The sequence below is a fragment of the Propithecus coquereli genome, unplaced genomic scaffold, assembly GCF_000956105.1.
Source record: "Propithecus coquereli isolate 6110/MARCELLA unplaced genomic scaffold, Pcoq_1.0 Scaffold85, whole genome shotgun sequence".
NCBI lineage: Eukaryota > Metazoa > Chordata > Mammalia > Primates > Indriidae > Propithecus > Propithecus coquereli.
In genome coordinates this window covers 3,903,290-3,928,387 of record NW_012154729.1, presented here as the reverse complement: position 1 = coordinate 3,928,387, position 25,098 = coordinate 3,903,290, and the positions used below count along the sequence as shown (strand labels likewise).

Sequence of the window (25,098 nt, the reverse complement as noted above, 5' to 3'; positions counted from 1 at the left end):
TGTATATATACCCACCCATATATATCCATATTCATGCATTTTATACATACACACACACACACACACACACACACACACATACACAATAGGTTTTGTCATTTCTTTACAAAATGGTATACCAGATTTTTCTGGATCTTGCATTTACCATGCAGAAAAACTTCACTGAAACCACTCCAAGTCAAATGCTTTGCTTTGGTGCACTATATTGGCTGTATAGTATTCTATGCTATGAATAGCCCATGGTTTATTCAGCCATTGCTCTATTGGTACACATTCACTTTGTTTCTAAGGAACAGTGCTGCAGTGCTACATATTCATATGACATAATATATATTTATATGGGATATATTCCCATGCGTGGGATTTATGGGCCCATTTTTAAGTTCAGTGGCATTAAGTACATTCATATTGTTGTACAACCATTACCAGCGTCCATCTTCAGAACTTTTTTATCTTCCTAAACTGAAACTCCATACACATTAAACAATAGCTCCCCATTCTCCTTTCCCCTACTGCCCATGGCAACAAGTATTTTACTTTGTGTCTGTATGAATTTGACTACTCTAGGTACATCATATGAGTGAAATCATACAGTATTTGTCCTTTTATGACTGGCTCATTTTGCTTAGCTTAATGTCTTCAAAGTTCATCCATGTTGTAGCATGTGTCTGAATTTCCTTCCTTTTAAAGGATGCATATTATTCCACCATACACACACACACACACACACACACACACACACATACATATATATATATACCACATTTTTTTAATTTAAAATTTTTCTCATTGAGGTATAGTTGACAAATAAAAATTGTATATATTTACAGTGAACATGATATTTCAAATATTTTATATATTGTGAAGTGGTTAAATCAAGCCAGTTAGCATATTTATCATATTTATCACCTTACATTACTTATCATTTTTGTTGTGAGAATATTTTAGGTCTACTCTCTTAGCAATTTTCAAGTATACAATACATTGTTATTTACTATAGTCACCGTGCTGTACATAGATCTCCAGAACTTATTCATTCTGTCTAACTGAAACTTTGTACCCTTTGACCAACATCTTCCTATCCACCCAACTCCACCCCCAGGCCCTGGCAATCACCATTCCACTGTCTACTTCTGTGAGTTTGACTTTTTTAGATTCCACATATAAGGAAGATTGTGTAGTATTAATATTTGTCTTTCTGGTCCTGGCTTATTTCACTTAGCATAATGTTCTCTGGGTTCATCCATGCTGTTGCAAATGACAGGATTTCCTTCTTTCGTAAGGCTGAATAGTATCTCACTATGTATATATGCCACGTTTTCTTTATCCACTCATCTGCTGATGGACATGTATGTTGACCCATATCTTGGCTATTATGAATAATGCTGCAATGAACATGGGAATGCAGATACCTCTTCAACATACTGATTTTATTTCCTTTGGATATATACCCAATAGTAGGATTGCTGGATCATGTGGTTGTTCTATTTTTATTTTTTTTATGAACCTCTATAGTGTTTTCCATAATGACTGTACTAATTTACATTCCCACCAACAGTGTAAAAGGGTTCCCTTTTCTCCACATCCTCACCAACACTTACTATCTTTCATCTTTTTGATCTAACAGGTGTGAGATGATATCTCATTGTGGTTTTAATTCGCATTTCCCTGATGGTCAGTGATATTGAGCATTTTTTCATATATCTGTTGGTCATATGTATGTCTTCTTTTGAGAAGTATCTATTTTGGTCCTTTGCTCATTCTTTAATTGGGTTATTTGTTTTCTTGCCATTGAGTTGTTTGAATTCCTTAGGTATTTTGGACATTAACCCCTAATTAGATATATGGTTTGCAAATATTTCCTCCCATTCCATAGGTTGTCTCTTCATTCTGTTGATTGTTTCCTTTGCTACACAGAACCTTTTTAGTTTGATGTAATCCTATTTGTCTATTTTTGCTTTTGTTGCCTATGATTTTGTAATCATATCCAAAAAATCATTGCCCTGTGGAGTTTTCCCCCAGTTTTCTTCTAGAAGTTTTACAGTTTTAGGTCATATGTTTAAGTCTTTAATCCATTTTGAGTTGATTTTTATGTATATAGTGAGATAAAGGTCCAATTTCATTCTTCTGCATGTGGATATCCCATTTTCCCAACTCTTTTCAAGAGATGAGTTCTTACTCTGTTGTCCAGGCTGGAGTGCAGTAGGGTGATCATAGCTGACTGTACCCTCAAACTCGTGCGCTCAAGCAATCCTCCTAACTCAGCCTCCTGGCAACACTATTTATTGAAGAGATTGTCCTTTCCGCATGTGTGTTCTTGGGGCCTTTGTCAGAAGTCATTTGACCATAAATGTGTGGATTTCTTTTTAACTGTGTAATTTTCATTTAGTTTTTTTCTTAATAATTTCTCTTTATTTGATATTTTCTATTTGATGCAACATTGTCATCATGCTGTCCTTTATTTTTTGAATCATGGTTTCCTTTAGTTCTTTGAACATGTTTATAATGACTACTTTGAAGTCTCTGTCTATTAAATCTAATATCCAGTGGCTCTCATTTAAGTTTCTGTTGCCTGCTTTTTTGGGTGTATGGATTGTACTTTCCTTTTTCTTTGCTTGTCTCATAAGTTTTTGTTGAAAATTGGCCATTTTAGATAATATATTATAGCAATTTTAGATATTGTTTCTGTCTTCCCAGTAGAGCTTGTTATTTTTATTTGCTTATTTACTTGGTTAGTGACTGGCTGGATTATTTTTACTGCAGTGTATTTCTTCCTGCATTGTTGAGATTTGATTTTGCTCCCCAGGGCACAGCCTTGGACCTGCACACAATCATCGTGGGATGACAGTGATTTTTGCTTGGCTCTCTTTGACTATCCCTTTCACAGGGCTACCCAGCTGTTAAGGTCCACTAATTGTTGGCTGATTACACTGTTATTTTCAATAATGCCCTGGGGCATAAATTGCTCTACAAACTAATGCAATTAAGGGACAGTTCTGAAGTCAGCATTGGAAATTTGACCCCAGGAAAACTCCTCCCAGCTTTCTCTTTCCCCAGTTCTCTCCTGCAAACTAGTCAACCTACAGTTTAGCCCATATATCTAATGAATCTACTGATCTCCTCCCAAAGCCTTTTACCATAAGCTCCGTTGTCTTTGAGAGCACTGTTAGACTCGAACTTCAAGCAAATGAAATCAGTCCCTTTGGGAAGAGATTAGGAGTTTTCTGTATTAAGCCTTGTTTCTCTCCTCAGGCAAAATCTCTGAGCCATATCTCTGCAGCTGGGAATGAGTACAATGGTGCATTTCTCTCTGACACCCCCACTTGAGCTGAGTGCTTGATGGAGAGGAGTAGCAGCCTCACATCATTTTGGCTTGTCTCTCTTGGCATGGAACCACTAACCTTATAAGTTGGGGCAAGGACTAGAGGGGCCCCTGTGTTCTCGGTGTTACTGTGCCCAAGGTAGAACCTCTGGCTCATAAGTGAGGCCTGGGTGGAAAAAGGATCCCCCAATTCTCAGTTGCACTTGCCAGGAACTTAAACTGTTCCTGAGGGCAAGAGGAGAAACCTTGGCATCTTGCCCTTCCAGGAACATAGCTCTCCAACTGGAAGCCTGGGGGAGAGAGAACCCCGTCTTCTTAGTAGTGCCAGTTTGGTGTGGAGTTTCCACCTCACTGAACTGGCAGCGGGAAGAGAAGCCATCGTCTTTCTCCAAATACCAGACTTGCACTGTTCTTACCAAATTTTAGTAGATTTTCTTGGCTAGATGTTTGATCATTCTCTGTATGTCCTTAGAATAATTTCTAGATACTTTATAAGCATTAAAAAAATAATTTTCCCTAATTTCACTGTGGAGTGGGTTCTTAGAACTCCTCACATTGTCATCCCAGAAGGTGACTACCTGAACAATATTTTTGAGATTTATCTATATTGATGTTTGTAGCTATAGTTCCTTTATTTTCACTGCTGTAGAATATTCCATTCCATAATTTATTTATTCATTGTACTGATAATAAACATTTAGACTGTTTTCTGGTGTTTTGTTTAATTAAGAAAAATACTAGTATAAATATTTCTGTACATGTCTCTGAGTGCTTATGTGTAAGAGCTTCTACATATCTAGGAATGGATTGATATGTCATATTTAATTTAAAGTTTAAAATTAATTAGTGTCTCTACCTTCTTAGATCACTTTACCTGGATAACCTCTTCCTACTTATATGATTTGATTGATTTAGGTTTTAATTGTATCTTTTTTGTTTACTTGATATTTAGACATTGGTAACTATTTTTTATATTTAATCATTGTTTAGATTTACCTACATATTTACTGTTTTCTTTGCTTTACTATTACTTATTGCATTTCAGACCTACTTTGGACATTTATTTTCTTTACCCTGAGATGATATATCCTTTGAAAATTTAGATGAATAACTAGTTGTATCATTACCATTTATTCTGAAAAATCCATTCTTTCCCTACTAAAATAAGAAATTTGTTATATAATAAATTCTCATATATACTAGGATATCATTCTTTTTTTCATTTTACAATTCTTTTTTATCGATATATAATAGTTTTACATATTTATGGGGTACATGTGGTTTTTTCTGATACATGTATACAATGTGTAATGATCAAATTAGGGTAATTGGGATATCCATTACCTCAAACATTTGACCATTTCTTTGTGTTGGGAACATCTCAAATCTTCTCTTCTAGCTATTTTGAAATATACTATAAATTTTTGTTAGCTGTTATCACCCTACTATGTTGTTGAACACTAGAACTTACTCCTTCTGTCTAACTATATGTTTGTAACCATTAACCAACTTCTCTTCCTCCTTTCCTCCTCCCTCCCCTGTCCAGCCTCTGATAACCACCATTCTACTCTCTACCCTCATGAAATCAAGTTTTTTTTTTTAGCTCCCACATATGAGTAAGAACATGTGATATTTGTCTTTCTGTGCTTTGCTTCTTTCACTTAACATATAAGGAACTCAAAACCTCAATAGCACAAAATGAAATAATTTGATTTAAAAATGGGCAAAACATCTGGATATACATTTCTCAAAAGAGGACATACAATTGGCTAACAGGTATATGAAAAAATGTTCAACATCATTAATTATCATGGAAATGCAAGTAAAAACCACAGTGAGATACTATCTCATCCCAGTTAGAATGACGAATGACTATTATTTTGAAAAACCAAGAAATAACAGATACTGGTGAGGATGTGAATAAAGGGAACTGATTATACACTGCTAGTGGGAATAAATTAGCACAGCCTCTATAGAAAACAGTATGAGTTTCCTCAAAAACTAAAAATAGAACTGCTCTCTGATCCAGCAATCCCACTGGCAGATATATATCCAAAAGAAAGGAAATCATTATATCAAAGAGATATCAGCACTCCCATGTTTATTGTAGCACTATTAACAATAGCTAAGATATGGAATCAACCTGTGTCCATCAACAGATGAATGGATAAAGCAAGTGTGGTATACATATACAATGGAATATTATTCAGCCATAAAAAGGAATGAAATCCTGTCATTTGCAGCAACATGGATGGAATCAGAGGACATAATGTTAAGTGAAATAGGGGTTCAATTTCCTTTTTTTTTGAGACAGAGTCTCACTCTTTCACCCTGGGTAGAGTGCGTGGCACCATCACAGATCACTGCAGTCTCAAACTTCTGGGCTCAAGTGATCCTCCTGCCTCAGCCTCCTGAGTAGCTGGGACTATAGGAGTGCCATGATGCCTGGCTAATTTTTCTATTTTTAGTAGAGACAGGGTCTCACTCTTGCTCAGGCTGGTCTTGAACTCCTGCGCTCAAGAATCCTCCCACCTTGGGCTCCCAGAGTGCTAGGATTATAGACGTGAGTCACCGTGCCTGACCTATGTTAGATGAAATAGGATGATTCTTAATTCTCTATCTGGATCTCCAATTTTTCTGTCTTCCTGTATAAATACAGTAGTAAATTTGATTTAATATTTAATAATAATGTATTTATTATCTCAATGTTGTTTGGAAATTGAGAATGTGGCAGTGAAAATAAACACAAAAATACTCTCTTAAAACTTATATTATTATAGTAGAAAAAGGCAATAAATCAAGTGAAAAAATGGACTGTGGGTTACATGGTACCAAGTGCTTTGAAAGCATTAAGCAACCTCTCTTCATCCTCCCTCCCCCCACCCCTTCCCAGCCTCTGGTAACCAGCACTCTACTCTCTACTTCATGAAATCAATTTTTTTTAAGCTCCCACATATGAGTGGGGTTAGGGAGTATAGGAGTGGGATGCCATTTAAATTAGGGTTGTCAAGAAGAATCTTACTAAGAAGGAGGTATTTGAACACATTGAACACAGAGGGAATGACATATGAATTTCTGAGAAAGAGCATTCTATGTAAAGGAAACAATAATTATCCAAGACCCTGACATGCTTGAGGAACAGCAAGAGCCCAGCGTGGCTGGAACAAAGTGAACAAAGGTGAAAGTGTTAGGAGATGAAGTCAGAGAGATAATGGAGTGATTATGGAAGGCTTACAAGGTCATAATAAAGAATTTAGTTTTAATTCTGAGAGAATTGGGAAGCCACTGAGAAATTTTAAGAGGAAGAATTGCAAGTTTTTAAAGGCTAACTCTGGTTTCTGTATTGAAACTAGGCTGGACTATGAGGTTAGGGGAAGTAAAAGGGAGAATAATTTTAATAGCATAATACTATTTCCTTTTAGAAGGCTATTGAATAATTCAGGTTGAGCTTATGATGCTTCAACAAGAGTAGTAGCAGTGAAGGTGGTGAGCAGTGTCCAGATTCTGATACATCTTGAAGGTAGAGTCAAAAAGATTTGGAAGGGAAGATCAAAAGTTCGTTTTGGGACATGTTAAGTTTGGAATGCCTATTAGACACCTGCATGGAACTAAAGAGTAGGTAGTTTGATGTATGATTCTGGAGTTCAGGAAAGAAGTCTATAATGGAGAAACGTTTCAGAATCCTTAGCCTACAGGTAGTACTTAAAGAACCAAGACTGCATGTGATCTCCAAGGGGGTGAATGTAGATGGAGAAGAGGCAAGGTGAAGGAGTGGATGTCTGGGATCACCAGCATAAACAGGCTGAAAACCGAGGAAGAATCCACAAAGGAGACTGAGAAGGGACGAGGGAACAGGGTGTTTTCAGGAGGATGGAATGATCGATCAAATCCACAGGTCAAGTAGGATGGAGGTTGGACTGAAGAAAAACGGTATCATTGGAGAATCTAGAAGATAAATTTAGCTGGACCAACTCTTACTGGAATGGGTTCCAAACAGAATGGGTGGAGAGGAATTGGAGTGAGTGGATATTGGTAAGTCCTAAGGTTTTTTTTGCTGTGAAGGGAGGAGATAAATTGGGAGGCTGCTAAAGGGACAAAAGAAGTTCTTTTTTTAAAAAAATGAAGAAACAGAGTCTGTTTTTCTGTTGATGGAAATGATTCAATAGAAAGAGGGAAATAATTATGATGCAAGGTGTGGGGTAGGTGGATATCTAACATGATACCCTTAGGTGGCAAGATGGGATTGAAACTAGTGCACAAGTAGAGGGTTTGGCCCTGCATGGGGGCATGAAGCTCACCCCTAATAATAAGTTGAAGGGCAGAGTGTGTAGGTTTACACGCAGGTGGGTGGATAGATGTATTGTGGGAATGTGTGCAAGTTATTTGCTAATTTCTTCTGTCTCTTTATTGGAATAGGAAACAAGAGTGTCAACTGAGAGTAAGAAAAGGGGAGGAAGTATTGGAGATTTAAGGACAGAAGAGAAGGGATAAAGTAGTTGCCTTAGAGAACAGGAGGGCAGATGGACTCAGGAAATGGAGCAGGTCTGTTGGGCAGCTCTGAGAAAAGTCATTGTGGTTCTTCTCCAGCCACATCAAAATTCAGGGGTGCAGTTGTGGGGTAGGCAGAGAATTGGATTTGATGGGGCTTCAGGTTGGACCAGGTGAGTGCTCTAAAGGCGAGACAGGCAAGGAAACTAAAGCTGTTTGCAAGAGGGTGATTGAAATGATGGACTAAGCAACTAAAGCTGGTTAAGTAGGGATAAAGAGATGGCGAGGGGAGGTGGGGTCAAGGGAACAGTGAAAACCAGTTCCAACAGGTTGTGGATTCCAGAAGGGTTGAAAAATTGCTGGATTCATGATTCCAGAGATAACGATCTAGAAAGATATTAATACCTTTGTTAAGGTCATCACCATTCACTCTTCGCTTTCTCCCTTTTCCCTTGGATATTCTTAGGAACATTAGACCTGTGTGCTTCAAGATAATTTAATCTGATTCTGAACAAGAAAACTACATTAACAAAAGACAAAAGATACTTTTGGCTTTTTAATTGGAATTCATTAAAATGCATATATTAATTTTAATGCAATTTACATTTTTTATTAAGTCTTCCATTCCAAGAACATAATATATTTTCCCATTTGTTCAGATTTTATGCCCTTAATTTTTATCTTCCCTTCTCAGAGCTCACAATTAGGCTCGCATTGGCTGCTATCATTTGCAAATAACTTAGCAACTAGTTTACTTACCAAACTACTCCGCCCAAATAACAGACCTTGAAACACTTTCAACTTCCTCCTTTTCCCCTCCTTTTTCCTCCAGTGGATGAGACCATCTCACTTGATCCCCAACTCCTGATTTTAGTTGATTTTTGTTCTAGACTTTTACTAGAATTTTCCTTCAGTATGCCCATTCTATTTCAATAACTTTATTTAGCACTAACTTTTACATATATCATTACCCATTAAGAATTAAATGTTTAGATTTTCTGTCCTTTCAGTCCTCAGTATTTCTAGATGTTGATCCTAGTCCTCCAGAGATGCAGATAAGAGATCTATTTCTTTTTCTTTTCTTTTCTATTTTTTTTTTTTTTGATAATTTGATTTTTTGAGTGGAGGTTTGTAAGATTTTTCTCCTGATTTTTTAGATCAGGGATTTTACTAGAAGCACATCTGCCTGACACCTGCCTGAACATTGAAAGAATCTGCAATTGACAAAGTACTTAGTTCCAGAGAGCATTTTTTGTGCTCTCCCTGCACTTCCATAAGTGTTCTTATTATTTTGCGTTCAGATTGTCGTGATTACTCCTAGCAGTTCTGTTTCCCATTTGAATTTCCTCTCCCTGGCTGCTGAGCCCCTGTATAAGTCAGGCTAGGCTTATATAGTCAAATCAGCCTTTAAATTTCGTGGCTTAACCCAGCAAAGGTTTAGTTCTTGCTGGGATTGACAAGGGGCTATACTTTACAAAGCCTCTCACGTGCCCAAGTGCCACTATGTTGTAGGTGCATCATCTGAAACATGAGATAGTGATTGCCTAGAAAGGCATGAGATAGAGTGCGGAGAGTGTGGAGTGGCACATGAGCTCTTAAATTCCTCAGTCTGGAGCTCTTATTTAGTTGGATAAAGACCCTATCTAAATGTAAAGAGGCTAAGAAGTATAGCCTTGCCAGGTGCTCAGGAAGGAGAGGAGAATGCATACAAGTGAACATGAGTGTTCTGAACCATAAGTCTTCTTAGAGGTGCTATTATTTGTCCTGGTCATCTCACTGGGGTTCCTGTCTTGTTGGCCATCAGCTACGCAGTGATAGAAAGTGAGGTCAGCAAGGTGGGCAGTGGCAGGCAGATAACCAATCTCTGCTAAGGCATCAGGACTCCTGGATCTCTTAGCCTCTGGATGGCTCATCTGTCCAGCTCTTCTTTATCTTCTGGGGGTCCTAGGACACCAGAGACACTTATGTGGGACTCAAGTTTATTTTATTACACATGGGTTCATGAATATTTGTGGGTCAGACTTTTCCTAGTGTATCTTATATATTGATACTCATTTCAGGGTTTTCCATACCAGCCTCCAGGCATTTGTTTTCTTTGTCTTTTTCTTACTCACTCTCACTTTCTCCCTAGGCAAGGAAGTGCAATTCCAGATCTTCTTGCTGAGCTTTTCCCAAAGCCCAAGCCCTCCCCATACTCAGCTGACCCCTAGATCCAGAGCCTCCTAATTTGGGGAAATAGCCAGGTAACTTGGGGTTGGAAGAGGAGAGGAAGTCAGGTGTGTTAAGTTCCGTGTTATTTTAGAATTCTTCCCATTTGTCAAACTTAATCTCTTTAGGTGGACAATTTGTGTGATAATTTCTAGTCAAATGATTTGTGGTTTATTTCTTTCTCCTGTAGTCTAGAACCCTGGTTGGCTGAAGGAGGCAAAGACTGTGTTCTAAATGCTCTCACTTCTCCCCATTTCAGAATAAGGACAGGCTTCAGATTGTGGGTGGGAATTTTGAAAGAGATATTTGCAGGGGATTGTGCTTTTCCAAATGCCCTCCCTCTCTGCTCTTAAAGTGAGGGGCTTGTGCATATCAGCAGAACTGATGCATCCAAGGAGATCTTATTGAAATGTGAGAAATATCTAGAAGACTGAAAATACTTTGAGGGCCTTAAGGGGTTCTGAGACCCCAGAAGAGGAACCACTACTTTGTATTAGTAGCTGAAAACTTGAATAACATCATTAAATACCCAAAAGATCCTTTCAGAATTGTCTGATTTTGTTGTAGGAATCAGCCAAAGCCTTCAAATATATGAAATTTAGGGACTATTTGATATAGAAATATGTTTCCAATGATCATTGTGCCTGTTTTTCATTATTAAACTTATGCATAGCTTCCCCTGTGAATGATGAATTTTAAAAACTAGAATTAATATTTAAATTAACCACAGATATCCCTTGTCCTCCAAAATTTTGTGTCTTTATAGAGCTATATTTAAAGGATAATGGAGGCTTATCTTGTCACCTTTTGAGAGATGAGTTTGCTCTTACCACATTAAAGGTAAGTTTGAAAGTTTTTTCAAACCATAGTAAATCAGTTACCAAAATGCAATCTCTGGCCCTGGACAGGCCCACTCTCAGGGTTATGCTTGTTCGTGGCAGACCGGCTCTCTTTTCTTGCATAAATTAGAATGGGTTGAGGCCAGGGATGGAGTTTACTGCCATGAGAGAAGTATATCCAGAGGTATCAGCCTTTGATTTTACAACCTGATTAAAGTGCTTCAGAAAATATGATTCATTATTTGATGGAATATGAGTATTCCATGCCGTGTTCCTCATTTCCTAATAATAATGATGACAACAGCAACGACAGCTACCATTTATTAGTGCTTACTACATGACAGGTATTTTGCATGATTATTTAATTTTCACAGCTCTACGATGTAGGTATTAATCATTTTTGAACCATGCTGTGCTGAACCATGAAAAAACAGAGGCTTAGATGGTATAAGCAATTTACTAACATCATTCAACTAATAAAATATAGATCTGGGAGTAGGACCTACATCTTTTTGATTCAAAAATTCATGTTCTTAACCATTACCCTAAATTTCCCTAGTATGTGTATGATATTCCTGCTCTGTACAAATAAGTTTTTAGAGACCCATTGCTTAAATGATTAGTTAGTCCCTTTATCTCTGCTGTGTCAGGTTGCTGTTTACTACTGATTGTCTAATGCAAAATCTCATCATCTTCACATTACCGCTTAGGTGACCATAGTTTAACTCGAAATACAGCTGACCCTCATTATTCACAAATTCCGCGTTTGCTAATTTGTCTATCCATTAAAGTTTAGTTGTAACCTCAGAATCAATACTTGACACCTTTTTTGTTATTTGTGGATACACCCAGAGCATAGAAAAATTTGAGTTGCTCAATATGCACATTCCCAGGTAGGTTGAAAAAGGCGTCGCTCTGACTTTTTGTTTCAGCTCTCGTTGTGTAAACAAGTGTTCTTTCATGGTCTATTTTGTACCACAGTTTTTGCATTATTGTGCTTTTTTTGTTGGTGATTTCACGATTTAAAATGATCCTTAAGTATAGTGCTGAAGTGCTGTCTAGTGTTTCTAAGTGTGAGAACGCTTAACGCTGGTGTGCCTTACAGAGAATATATGTGTGTTAGATAAGCTTTGTGCGGACATCAGTTACCGTGCTATTGGCTGTGAGTTCAAGGTTAATCAATCAATAATATATATTAAATAATGTATCCTTAAATATAAACACATATCAAACAAGGTTGTGTATTGAGCAGTTGATGAAAATGTTGTGACCAGAGGCTTGCGGGAGTCTATCTCTGTATCTCCCCTATGAGCAATGGCTCAGTATCCACTACCCAGCAATTGTGACGACTTCACAGAACACAGCACTGTGAATAATGAGCATCGCTGTAGGTACGATGAAGGGTCCCTGCTGTGCACGCTTACGCTCGCCAGTACTCTGCGTGTTCTGTTGCCTTTTTCCTGTTCACTCTGCTCTTCTCTGATGATTAGGGGCAGATTTCCTTTTTGGTCTTCTTTCATTGTTATTTTTCAGTACGTGAAAATATTTGATAACTCAGAATGAGATACTATTTGTATTATTTCTGAACTTACATGATTGTGTGGTGTCCTTTCTTTAGTCAATTTTACTGGCGGAAGCCGAAGACAGGCTAAACTTCCTCGTGTCAGAGATAGAGCATCAAGGCCACCAGAACCTCTCTCAGTGCTCTGCTGGCGAGTTGGAGATTGTGGTAGAGGCCAGACTCCAGCTGGCTGCAGTCGCCCTGCAGAGACACCGGGCAGCCTACAGGTGAGTCTCTTCATGCTCAGAAGAGGTATACATTGGAAGAGCGTTTCTTCCTCACCCTGATTTGCTAAATATGCTTAAGTTTTACACAAGTTTTACACATTCCTAGATCCATAACATATTTGCTTTTTATTATTCAGGGGACTTTTTGTACATTATCACACCTAAGACTATAGTTCTCAATAAAGCAATTGCTTTATTAAAGCACATAGCTAGAATGTTTAATGTTGTATATAGAATGAACAAATTAACAGTGCTTTGATTTTTCATATATTTAATTTATTTTTTAAAAAGACCACACCTAAATTCCTTATAGATTTTTACAAATAAAACTTATGAAGTATTTTTTTCTTAAGCACTGAATAAAAATATTGAAAACAAGCTGCATTTTGAAAAAGTAACATCTTCTGAACTATGTTGCGCTGAACTATTTAAGAAACTGTTGTAGGTGGTTGATTATTTAAATGTGCTGCAACTCTTAGTGTCAGATCTTTCATTTAGCTTGTTCATTGATTCATTCATTTACTCAGCCAGTATCTGTTAACTATCTCACTACGAGGCTCTGAGCTAGCAGTATCTATATGCTCACAGACATATAAACAATTAAGTAGAATAGTAAAAAGTAATACTGTTATAGTGATTTTTTTCATATTTAACAATAAAGAAATATACTTTCAAGAATTTCCTTATACCTTCTGTGGTAAACACTTCTATCATGAGGTCTTATAGCATGTTCAGTAATGATTCACTTAGTAATACACAAATTTCTTATCATTCATTAATTCATTCAAAGAATAATTTTGAGCACCTACAATGTGCTAGGCACTGTTCTAAGCTCTTGGCATATGTCAGTATCCCAATATTCATATACACAATGTAGACAGGTATGTAAAAATACTGACAAGAGTCTTGCCCTCATGGATTTTACATTATAATCATAAGCAGGCTGATAATAAACTATAAACATAATAAGTAAGTAAGTTATATAGTGTGGCCAGAAGTAAGTGCCATGGATAATATCAGGAGTAGAGGTTGGAGGAGGAGGAAGAGTTATTTTAAAGTTGTGCAGTTGTAATGTTAATAAAAAGTGTGATTCCATTTTGATGTTCAATGGCTGACAGCTTTCAAGCCTACCACTCCGCTTCTCCTTCTGCCCCATACCTGGGCAAGCAGATAAGAAAGCCCAGTTGCTCCCTCTTTTTAGTGCTGAGATAGGAGAGACGATATATTGTATGCTAATGAAAAAGACCTAATAAAGAGGAAAAACATAATGTTCTGATGTAATTGGTGCACTGTGGAGCAGGAGTCCAGTATTCTCTTTTTCTCTAATGCAGAATAAAGTTATTCTCTACTTTGGGAATCCAGAATGGTCTCTGGGGGCTAGCAAGGAAACTGGCTGCCTGCCCAAAGCATAGATGGAAAAAGAGTCACCTAAGAGAAATCAGTTCCCAAGGCTGATGCCATTAGCAATTGTGGGGTCCAAATTGGCACCACCCATAAAATGCAGAAACCCTAATAAATTAACTTTAAAACTGGTCCAGGCCGGGCACGGTGGCTCACGCCTGTAATCCTAGCTCTCTGGGAGGCCAAGGCGGGCAGATCGTTTGAGCTCAGGAGTTCGAGACCAGCCTGAGCAAGAGCGAGACTCCATCTCTACTAAAAAAAATAGAAAGAAATTAGCTGGACAAGTAAAAAAATATATATATATAAATTAGCCGGGCATGGTGGCACATGCCTGTAGTCCCAGCTACTCGGGAGGCTGAGGCAGAAGGATTGCTTGAGCCCAGAAGTTTGAGGTTGCTGTGAGCTAGGCTGACGCCACGACACTCTAGCCTGGACAACAGAGTGAGACTCTGTCTCAAAAAAAAAAAAAAAGAAATAAAAAATAAATAAATACATACATAAATAAATAAATAAAATAAAGATTCTACATTGCAACAAACTTTCAAGAAACTATCACTTGTCACATGATAGTTGTCACTTTGATATTACTTTGGTGTAGCATCAAAGAAGATTATGAAAACAGGTATTTGAAGCAGCTGTTAAAATACTCCTCCCCTATGTGTATGAGGCCTAATCTTCTTCATATACTTCAACCAAAACAATATTTTACAAAAGACTGAGTATAGAAGCAGAGATGAAAGTCTTCTATGAATTAGATTATTTCTTATTAAGCCAGACATTAAAGAGAACCATGACATCTGCTCATTAATTTTTTAAAAAAATATAGTTGTTTTGTATAAAATGTACTGTTTATATCAACATGTAATAGGTTTATTATTTTTATTTTCAAATGAATTAAGAAAGCTAAAATATTTTCAGTTTAATTTCTAATATGGTAAGTGTTGATAGAGCTCTTTGGGGTTCTAAATAATTTTTAGGGGTGTACAGGGATGCTGAGATCAAAAGGCTTGAGAACCACTGGTTTGGAGTATTGTTACATTTATAGCTATCTTTAAGGATACAATGGTAGTTGATGGTAAAATCGGCTTAGCATGATAATATAGCATTTTCCCTATTGGATTTTGAAAGCAGAAGGAACATTTACTATATAATTTTCTATAGAACTCTTTTTCTCCAAACTATGTCCCAGAGAGCAACAGCAGCCCTAGAAAATATTTGTCATTTATCTTCATTCTTTCCTTGGCTCTCTACGCATCTTACACCCTTTTGGTATGGAGAATATGAGTGATTGTTTTTTTCTTTGGGCAGGAAGAAAGAAATGAGAAAGTAAAAATTACAAAATGGCCACAGAAGGGACTGTCATAATAGAACTTTAATTTGAAGATGTGATAGACATATGCAAATAATGTGCAAATGTATCAGAATCGCTCTTATTTTAAATACTGAACCTGGCCCTTGGGACAAAAGCTGCAGAAACTTTGATGTTACTGCCTTTTTGGAGCAGAGTTGTCATTCAGGGAAAGCCTGTTGTCAAGATGAATGAGTTTTTCTTGCATGAACTTTACCCCCCACGAGCTTCTGTTTGGGTACTGCTGAGAGTGTTGGACAGTACCTTTTCCAGATGATGGTTAGCTTGACATTTCATGATACTTCTAATAAAATTATGTGTCAAGGAAATTGAAAGGCACATCCTGTAAGGTGACAAGTAGAGTAAGCTGCATGGATTTTATGAGAAAAAACTGACCATTTTTGTTATGAATGTTAATAAGAAATAAATGGGATCAAAGTTATTCAAACTGCATTTCTACTTCTAGGGCTGCCTCTCTCTTTCAAAATCCTGTCCTTTTTTTTTTTTTTAAGTGCATGTTCCTTCCTATTTTTTATATTTAATTTATTGTCTAAATGGGAAAACATTTGAACCTTTTAATTTTGTGTCAAAATGAAATTTTCTTCCTTTGGGATTTTATAATAGACTGTTGGCAGTGAATAGTCTTTCCATACTGTCCATCTATCTAGTGTACTAGAGAAACTGGAAATTTTTCATTGTGCAACTATGCATTACCAGGTGGATTAAAACATACTGGTGTGTCCTATATTTTATTCATTAATTTTTTGAATCAGCAAGATGACAAACCTCATACCTCATTTCTCTTGAAATCAGAATTTGGGCTTCAGGATCAAAAGAATGAATGAGCACCATAGTCTTCTTCCAAGGTCATTTAGTAGCTGTGCCATGCTAGCCTCTGAAGCTACTGAATAGATAAGGCACCTTGGGAGAGCGTTGAGTCTTGAGGGAGGAAGGGTGGGCAGATAGGAAATTTCTTACCTATATACACACTGACTACATGGTATGTTTGTTGTTATTTTATTGCTTGTTTGTTTTGTTTTATTTTAAATAAAAACAGGTTAGATAATTCCAAACAATACTTCAGAAAATATTCTACAAATATCTAAACTATTTTAATAGCTCAGCAAAATCTTGGGAGTTTAAAATTCAATAATTTCTGAAAAGTTGGGATGCTGATTAACAACTTTAAAAAAATCAATTTAGTCCCCCCCATCTCCTCTGGCCAACTCAACACAATAATAATGATAATAGCTAGCATGCATTATGTGCCATCTATTTGCCAAGGCTCGTATTTGCTAAGCACACCCCATTCTCACTAGGTGTCAGCCCCACTAGGGCAGGAGTGCTTGTTTACTGCCGTATCCATAGCCCCTAGATTTCTTCCTAGCCCCATAGAAGCTACTCAATATGCATTTTTGAACAAATGAAAGAAAAAAGATTGCACTTAATCCTTACAATAATCCCATTTCATGAAGTCTGCCCTGTTACTTTCATCATTTCTGTTTTATAGATGAAGAGATTGATAGATAATTGGGCTTCCCAAAATCACACAGCTCATACATGGCAAAGACGGAATTTGAACTCTCTACCTCCAGTGTACAAAGTCTTAAAAATTAAGTTATCCCAGATGAATTAAAAAGTTTTTTTTTTTAAAAAAAAAGCAGAGAGAAATAGAATCAAATAATGGAATCTCTACACAGAGTCATAATTCTAAATTAGAACTGACTGGTTCCATACAAAACATAGAATTATTTTTTCCAGATCTGTGAAGAATGATAATGGGGTTTTGATAGGGATTGCATTAATTCTGTAGATCACTTCAGGTAATATGGACATTTTAACGATATTGATTCTACCAATCCATGAGCAAGGTAGGTTTTTCCATCTGTTTAGATCTTCTACAATTTCTTTTTTTAGTGTTTTGTAGTTCTCCCTGTATAAGTCTCTCACATCGTTTGTTAAATATATTCCTAGGTATTTAATTTTCTTTGAGGCTATTGTAAAAGGGATTGCGTTTTTGATTTGATCTTTGGATTGACTGTTCTTGGCATATATGAGTGCCACAGATTTGTGTGTATTGATTTTGTATCCTGAGATTTTGCCGAATTGATTTATCAGGTCTAGGAGTCTCTTAGATGAGTCCTTGGGGTTTTCTAGATATAATATCATATCATCAGCAAAGAGCGAGAGTTTGATCTCCATTTGAACACCCTTAATACCCCTCTCTTGCCTAATTGCTGTGGCGAGGACTTTGCACACTATGTTGAATAGAAGTGGAGATAGAGGGCAGCCTTAGTAAAAAGAACAAACTGGGAGGCATCAGTCTACCAGACTTCAAACTGTACTACCAGGCTATGGTAACTAAAACAGCATGGTACTGGCACAAGAACAGAGACATTGACCTCTGGAACAGGACTGAGAATCCAGAGATGAAACCATCTGCATATGGTAATCTAATCTTTGACAAAGCTGACAAAAACATACACTGGGGAAAAGAATCTCTTTTCAACAAATGGTGCTGGGAAAACTGGATAGCTACATGCAGAAGAATGAAACTGGATCCCCACCTCTCACCTCTCCCAGAAATCAATTCAGGATGGATAACAGACTTAAACATAGGGCATGAAACCTTAAGAATTCTAAAAGAAGATGTTGGGAAGACCCTTTCAGACATCGGCCTAGGCAAGGAATTCTTGAGGAAGAACCTCAAAGCAATCGCCGCAGCAACAAAAATAAATAAATGGGATCTAAGCAAATTAAAAAGCTTCTACACTGCCAAGGAAACTATCATTAGAGTGAATAGACAGCCCACAGAATGGGAAAAAATATTTGCTCTCTACACATCTGATAAAGGGCTGATAACCAGAATCTATCTAGAACTCAAAAAAATCAACAAGAAAAAATCAAACAACCCCATCAACAAATCGGCAAAGGAAATGAACAGGAACTTTTCAAAAGAAGACAGAATAATGGCCAGCAAACATATAAAAAAATGCTCAACATCTCTAATCATTAGAGAAATGCAAATCAAAACCACAATGAGATATCACCTAACCCCAGTGAGATTGGCCTCTATCAAAAAATCCCAAAACATCAAATGCTGGCGAGGATGCGGAGAGACAGGAACACTCTTACACTGCTGGTGGGACTGCAAATTAGTGCAACCTCTGTGGAAAAGAATTTGGAGATACCTCAGAGAGCTAAAAATAGAAATACCATTCAATCCAGCAATAACACTATTAGGCATCTACCCAAAAGAGCACGAAACATTCTATGATGAAGACATCTGCACCCAAATGTTTATGGCAGCACAATTCACTATTGCAAGGATGTGGAAACAACCCAAGTGCCAGTCAATCCATGAGTGGATTATTAAAATTTGGTATATATATACAATGGAATATTACTCAATCATAAGAAACAACAGTGACCTCTTATACTTTCCTGGATTAAACTTAAGCCCATGATCCAAAGTGATGCACCACAAGATCGGAAGAATGGGCTCCACTTGTACTCGCCATCAAATCGGTACTAACTGATGAACACTAGGGTGATCACATAGCAATAATACTCTCCAGGGATTACGGGGATGGGGGAATAAATCCGCAACTAAAGGACATGGGGAGCATTGTAGGGGGAAGGGCATGCCTTTAACCCTCGTTTGGGTGAGGCAAAGACATAAAGTGTAACCATAATGTTTGTACCCTCATAATACCCTGAAATAAAAAAAAAAATTAGAACTGACTACGAAGAAAAATGTCAGCCTATTTAATCTGTAAAAAATTTTAATTTTTGTAAGTATAACCAAAAAAAGCCCTTACAACTACAATACCCAGGAAAACAAGATTGTACTTGCATTAAATATGACAAATAGTTCATATCAATTTTACATAAAGTTGCTGACAAATTGATAAAAAGACACTATTGGTAAATGATCAAATACCATAAACCCTTCATACAAAAGATGAAGTTATAACTAGAATATAAACACATGGAAAAACATCATCCTCTTACAAAATGAAGTTAAAACAATGAATGAAGTACCAATTTCCACCTGAAAATATTATCAGAATAACATTTCCTGATAGTTTTTCTTCCAACTTCCCATTGAAATATATGAGGAAACATGAAGACAGAAAAATGCAAAAACCTTAATAGTACTGAAAACTAGGGATAATAAACTTCTGCAAGAGGTGGGATTTTTTTTTTTAAATAGTACTCACAGATAAAGATAGACTAATAACCACAAGGGATAATCTATATCCACTTTATCCCCTGAAAGGAGCAAAAATCCTGGCCAGGGAAGAAGTAGGAAGAAGACTTGGCCCTTAACGTTCTTTCAGCGCATACTCAGAATGGGTTCATTATCCAAACACCTGGGCAGGTGCCTCAACACTGTATGGGAACTTGAAGAACTACTCCAGCCAACAAAAGAGATAAATCTCATAATTAAGAACTCACGAATGGGGAATTTGTTCTATAAAAATAACTAGTTTTGAGCATCAGAGCTGGTTTGTGCACAGTCTAAATAATGATAAGTTTGCAAATGTCAAAACTGATTTCCGAAGAAGCTGACAGACCATAAATATAATTAATAATTACTCAGGGATGATATATCACATTATAATAAATGGATATGGGAGAGATAAGGCAATGAAAGAGTACTAAATTCTTTATCTTGTATTTGGGGAACCAAAATACATTGTTTCATTTCATACTTTGAGAAATAGAGAAAAATTATGTTTTTAAGATGAGTTAATGGGGAATTGTGTTTTGGAAAATATTAAAAATAACCCCAAACAATATATATATACATATAAACACATACCAGAATATATATTTTTCAAATCAATGTGGAAAATAAAAGCAAATAGTTCCATAGCAAAAGACACAAAACAAAGGAAAAATAATAAACCTAGAAAGCATAAAATACTAGAAGAAAACAAGGCATGTTTATAATGGCAATAAATGTAAAATTGTCAAAGTTCCCTGGATTTGATAGGGTATTTTTAATTGCAAGTGACATATCCTAACTTGAACCAACACAGGCAAAAGGGGAAATTTTCTGATTCATATGACTATAAGGCAGAAGAAGATAGAAGTAAGGATGGGTGAGGGTTTACTGAGATCAGAGTTTTGGGTGTTCCTGGGATTTTTCTCATTCCATCTTATCTCTTTCAGACTATGTGTTGGCTTTATTTGATCTAATTGGCTTCCTCTACAGGGCTGAGCACATCTCTGCCACTAGATCAAGGCTCCTAATGCCACCAGTTGACACAGAGAGAGATTGAGACTGTGTCTCGCCCCAGGTTCAGATATTGAAGAAGTGCTCTGGTTGGCTCAACTTGGTTCATGTACCCACTCCTGGACCCAAGCACCACGGCCAAGGAGGCAGAGTCACGAAAGAACATGGAAGCCCCACTAAGAACTATGGGGACGAGGGGGAGAGACAGAGGAAGGAAAATAGTATCCCAGAAGGATGGGAATGTTTTGTGCTTTTCTCAGAAGAACAGTAGAGGAATGCTACTCAAAGTAATAAATATAAAATTGTATCATAAGTCGCTGTCAAAATGTTCTAGACATTTTTAAAAATAAAAGAATGATCAAAGATATTAATAAAAGGTAAAGCAATAAAGTAAGGGTGACAATATTACTATCATTCTAAGTAGAATGCAAGGCAAAGGGCATTGAATCATACACAAAGTACCTTTTATGTTAATAAAAGGTACAGTCAACAGTGACTATACAGCGATTGTGAATATGGTGCTAACACCATACCAATATCAATAAAACCAAACTCGTTAGAAGTGTGAAAATACAGAGATGGCATCATAGCATAATGGTTGAGAGAGAGAGAGCAGGCTCAGGGCTGATTGCCTGGGTTCTGCTCCTGGCTCCTCTTTCTGGCTGTGTGACTTGAGGGCAAGTTATTTGACATTTCTGTGTCTCCATTTTCAGATCTGGAAAATAGGGATGATGATAGTACAGATTGAGTATCCCTTATCTGAAATGCTTGCAACCAGAAATGTTTCATATTTGGATTTCTTTTCAGATTTTGGAATATATGTATTATCCAGGTTGAGCATCCCAAATCCCAAAATTCAAAACTCAGAACACTCCAATGAGCATTTCCTTGAGCGTCATGTTGGTGCTCAAAAAGTTTCGGATTTTGAAACATTTTTGATTTTTGGATAGGGGATGCTCAACTTGTATCTGCCTTGTAGATTTATGGTGGGGAATAAATGAATTAATTCACAGAAAGCACTTAACGTAGCATCTGACAGGTGGTAAATACTCAGTAAATACCAGCTATTATGATTTTTTTAAAAAAAAGATTGTTGGGGGGAAAAGGAGAAAATTTCTGTGGCTAATGTTAGCACCATACTTTCAGTTTTTAATATTAATACAACACATTCACCAAAAAAGGGGGGGCTTTAAAAATATAATTTAAACAATGAGCATATATACACACTCTGGGAGCCTGCAAACATAGACGAGACCTTCTTACAGGCATCCATGGACACTGATGAAGCTGATCATATACTAGGGCCAGAAACCGCAGTAACTGACCCAAAGCAGGTGGTTCACTGACCATCGTCCAGGGACATGGGAGGCCTCTGGAACGTGTAAATCTCCTTTACATCTTGAAAAGATCACTGTGGCTGCTATGTGGGGACCAGGACTGCAGGGGCAAGAGCCATGGAGGAGACTGGGTAGGAAGCTACTGCTTTGTCCAGCCTGGAGATGATAGCGGCTTGGATAAAGGTTCTAGCAGTGGAGGGATGAGGACCTGTATTTTGAAAGCGAAGCTGATGGATTGGCCATGCAGTGCAAGTCGGAGAGAGGAAACAATGGCAACTGCTGAGTTCTGTGTCTGGGGTGGAGGACATGGATGAGGAGCAGGTTTGGGTGGAGGTGGTGAAAGCAAGGGTCTGCTTTTCACCTATTGTCACTCATCTGCTAGGGCTGCCGTAGCAAACTACCAAAAACTGGGTGCCTAAAAGCAACAGAATTTTATTGTCTCACAGTTCTGGAGGCCAGAAGTCCGAAATCAAGGTGTTGGCAGAGCTGTGCTTGCTCTGATGGCTCTAGGGGAGAATCCTTCCTTGCCTCTTCTAGCTTCTGGTGTTTGCCAGCGATCCTTGGTGTTCCTCGGCTTGCAGATGCATCACTCCTTTACGTAATCAAGGCCGTCTTCTGCCTGTGTGTCTTCACCTCATCCTCCCTCCCTGCATGTCTGTCTCTGTCCACATTTCTTATTTTTATAGAGATACCAGTCTGTCATATTGGATTAGGGCCCATGATAATGACTTTAGTTTAACTTCATTTCCTGTGTAAAGAACCTATTCTCAAATAAGATTGCATTTCGAGGTATGGGGGTTAAGACTTCAACATATTTTTTTTTTTGGTGGAGGGGGGTAAAAAATGCAACTCCTAACACCCATAAAATGTGACTATTATCTATACAAGTGGAGATATCAAGTGGGAGTGAGATGGGTATATTGTCCATCTGGCTTTCAACCAATTTTTTTGTGCTGTAAGCAACATTATGATGGGCATCTTCAGGTATACAGGTTGTTCTGTATTCTGAATTTTGTTTTGGAATAGATTTTCAAAAGAAGGCAGCTCTTAATATATATCATTAAAATATTTGGAAGAAATGTGATGTCAATTATAGATTTATCTTTCTACAGGGGAGGAGGATATAATGGTTCAAAGTGCATACAAATTTTGTGTATAGAGCAACAGAAAATAAAGAAAATTCCTATCTCCTGGCCTCTGTTTTCTTAATGTAGTACAATGATTAAGTAATAATTTAGCTTGAGAGTTTCTAAGTGAATAGCAATAACACAGTTCTATGACCTCAAAAAGCTGGAAATCCACATTCTGATGTATAGAAAATACATGTATGTTCATTTTATTAATGAGATTGTCAATAAGTTTTGTTTAGATCTTGAAAACATTCATTCATTTATTCTTCTATTTGCTCATTTTCATTTAAAAATATTTTTTTGTTTGTTTCTATTATGTTCCACTCACTATACTAGATGCTGGGCTTCTTTTTACTTTCTTTCTTTTTTTTTTTTTTTTTTTTGAGACAAAGTCTTGCTCTGTTGTCTCAGCTAGAGTGAAGTGGTGTCATCATAGCTCACTGCAACCTCAAACTTCTGGGCTCAAGCAATCCTCCTGCCTCAGCCTCCCAAGTAGCTGGGACTACAGGCGAGAGCCACCACACCCAGCTAATTTTTTCCATTTTTAGCAGGGCGACGTCTCAGTCTTGCTCAGGCTGGTCTCCAACTCCTGGGCTCAAGCTATCCTCCCACCTCAGCCTTCCAGAGTGCTAGGATTACAGATGTGAGCCACCGCCCAGCCTAGATTCTGGGTTTCAATAGGAAATAAGACAAATTAGCTGTAAAGCAGTATATAGACGGCTAAATAGTGTGCTAAGTACAAGTGCATGGTTAAGACCAGGGTGCTATTGGGGCATGCACAAAGGGCACCTAACTTGTTTGAAGGTGGTTGGGGATGTGGAAAAGTTTTTTGGAGAAAGAAACTTAGGAAATAACATAAATACTAATAACATTTAAAATATATTCTCTATTTCAGTGCAGCAATAGTAGTTTCCACACTTCAACTTCTCCAGGATTCAAAACTTTTTAAAAAGAAGGTAGTACAGGATGACTCAGAGAATCCCATCTCTCCAGGAACATCTGTATGTATGAATTTAACGTTTATCCTTACAATACTTGTATAATAACTATTGGCATGCTAGGACATCGTTTAATTATTTATATGAAGCGAAGGGATAAAGTAGAAAAAACATTGAATGTAGAGTAAAATGATCTGTTTTTAAGTCCTATTTATTAACTGGCATACCTTGGGAAAGGCCCTTAAATTTTCTTTTAAAAATTTTGTAATCTCATTTGTGAACTGATGGAATTGGATGTAATAATCACTAAAGTGCCATCAGATGTGTCAGTATAGTCGTCTCGATATGATCTACCTGGCAAATAAAGTTATTTCACAAGACTTGCTCTTCACTCCACTTTTGAATTTATTGCCTCAGCACTGGCCTGTAAGACACCTGTGCTGTTTCCTGCTTTGGATTCCTAGTGGTTAGATTCTTCCATCTAAGCTCCCAAATCTATCGACAATTGGTGTCACAGGTTCCGTGATTGGACTTTGATAAGATCAAGTAATTTAACAACACAGGGTTGATTGGGATTAAAATAAAAATTCATCACATAGAACCCTTGCTAGTTATTTCACGCATTACTAATAAAATCGCTAATATCTAGCATTATTACAAATTAGTAAAACTAATTGTCCTAAATAGAGATTCATTCCTTTCTATTAAAAGCAATAAAAGTGTTAAAAAGCAATCTAATTCTAAAAACTGACTTAGAACAATGCTTGTCAACCAGGGTTGATTTTGCCTCTCAGGGGCTATTTGGCAGTCTCGAGAGATATTTTCATTGTCACAACTAGAGGGGATGCTACTGGAATCTTCTAGGTAGAGGCCAGGGATGTTGCTAAACATCCTATAATATATAGGACAGCCCCCCCAAAACAATTATCTGGCCCAAAATATCAGTCAGTAGTGCCAAGGTTGAGAAACCCTGATTTTGATTAAGTGTGATTTGACTTTTTATTAGTAACAAGAAATGTAAGCATTGAAAGATTAAGTTATATCGATGGCCATT

The 25,098-nt window shown here is 37.2% G+C and overlaps 1 protein-coding gene across 1 annotated transcript in view; it reads left to right on the top strand.

Annotated features, from left to right (window-relative positions):
- CFAP54 (cilia and flagella associated 54) overlaps positions 1 to 25,098 on the top strand; it is a 344,097-nt gene that overhangs the window by 182,158 nt on the left and 136,841 nt on the right. Inside the window, exons 49-51 of the mRNA XM_012663989.1 lie at positions 10,785 to 10,858; positions 12,476 to 12,645; positions 24,002 to 24,107. Of these exons, the coding sequence (XP_012519443.1) occupies positions 10,785 to 10,858; positions 12,476 to 12,645; positions 24,002 to 24,107 (350 nt within the window). The remainder of the gene's footprint in view (positions 1 to 10,784; positions 10,859 to 12,475; positions 12,646 to 24,001; positions 24,108 to 25,098) is intronic.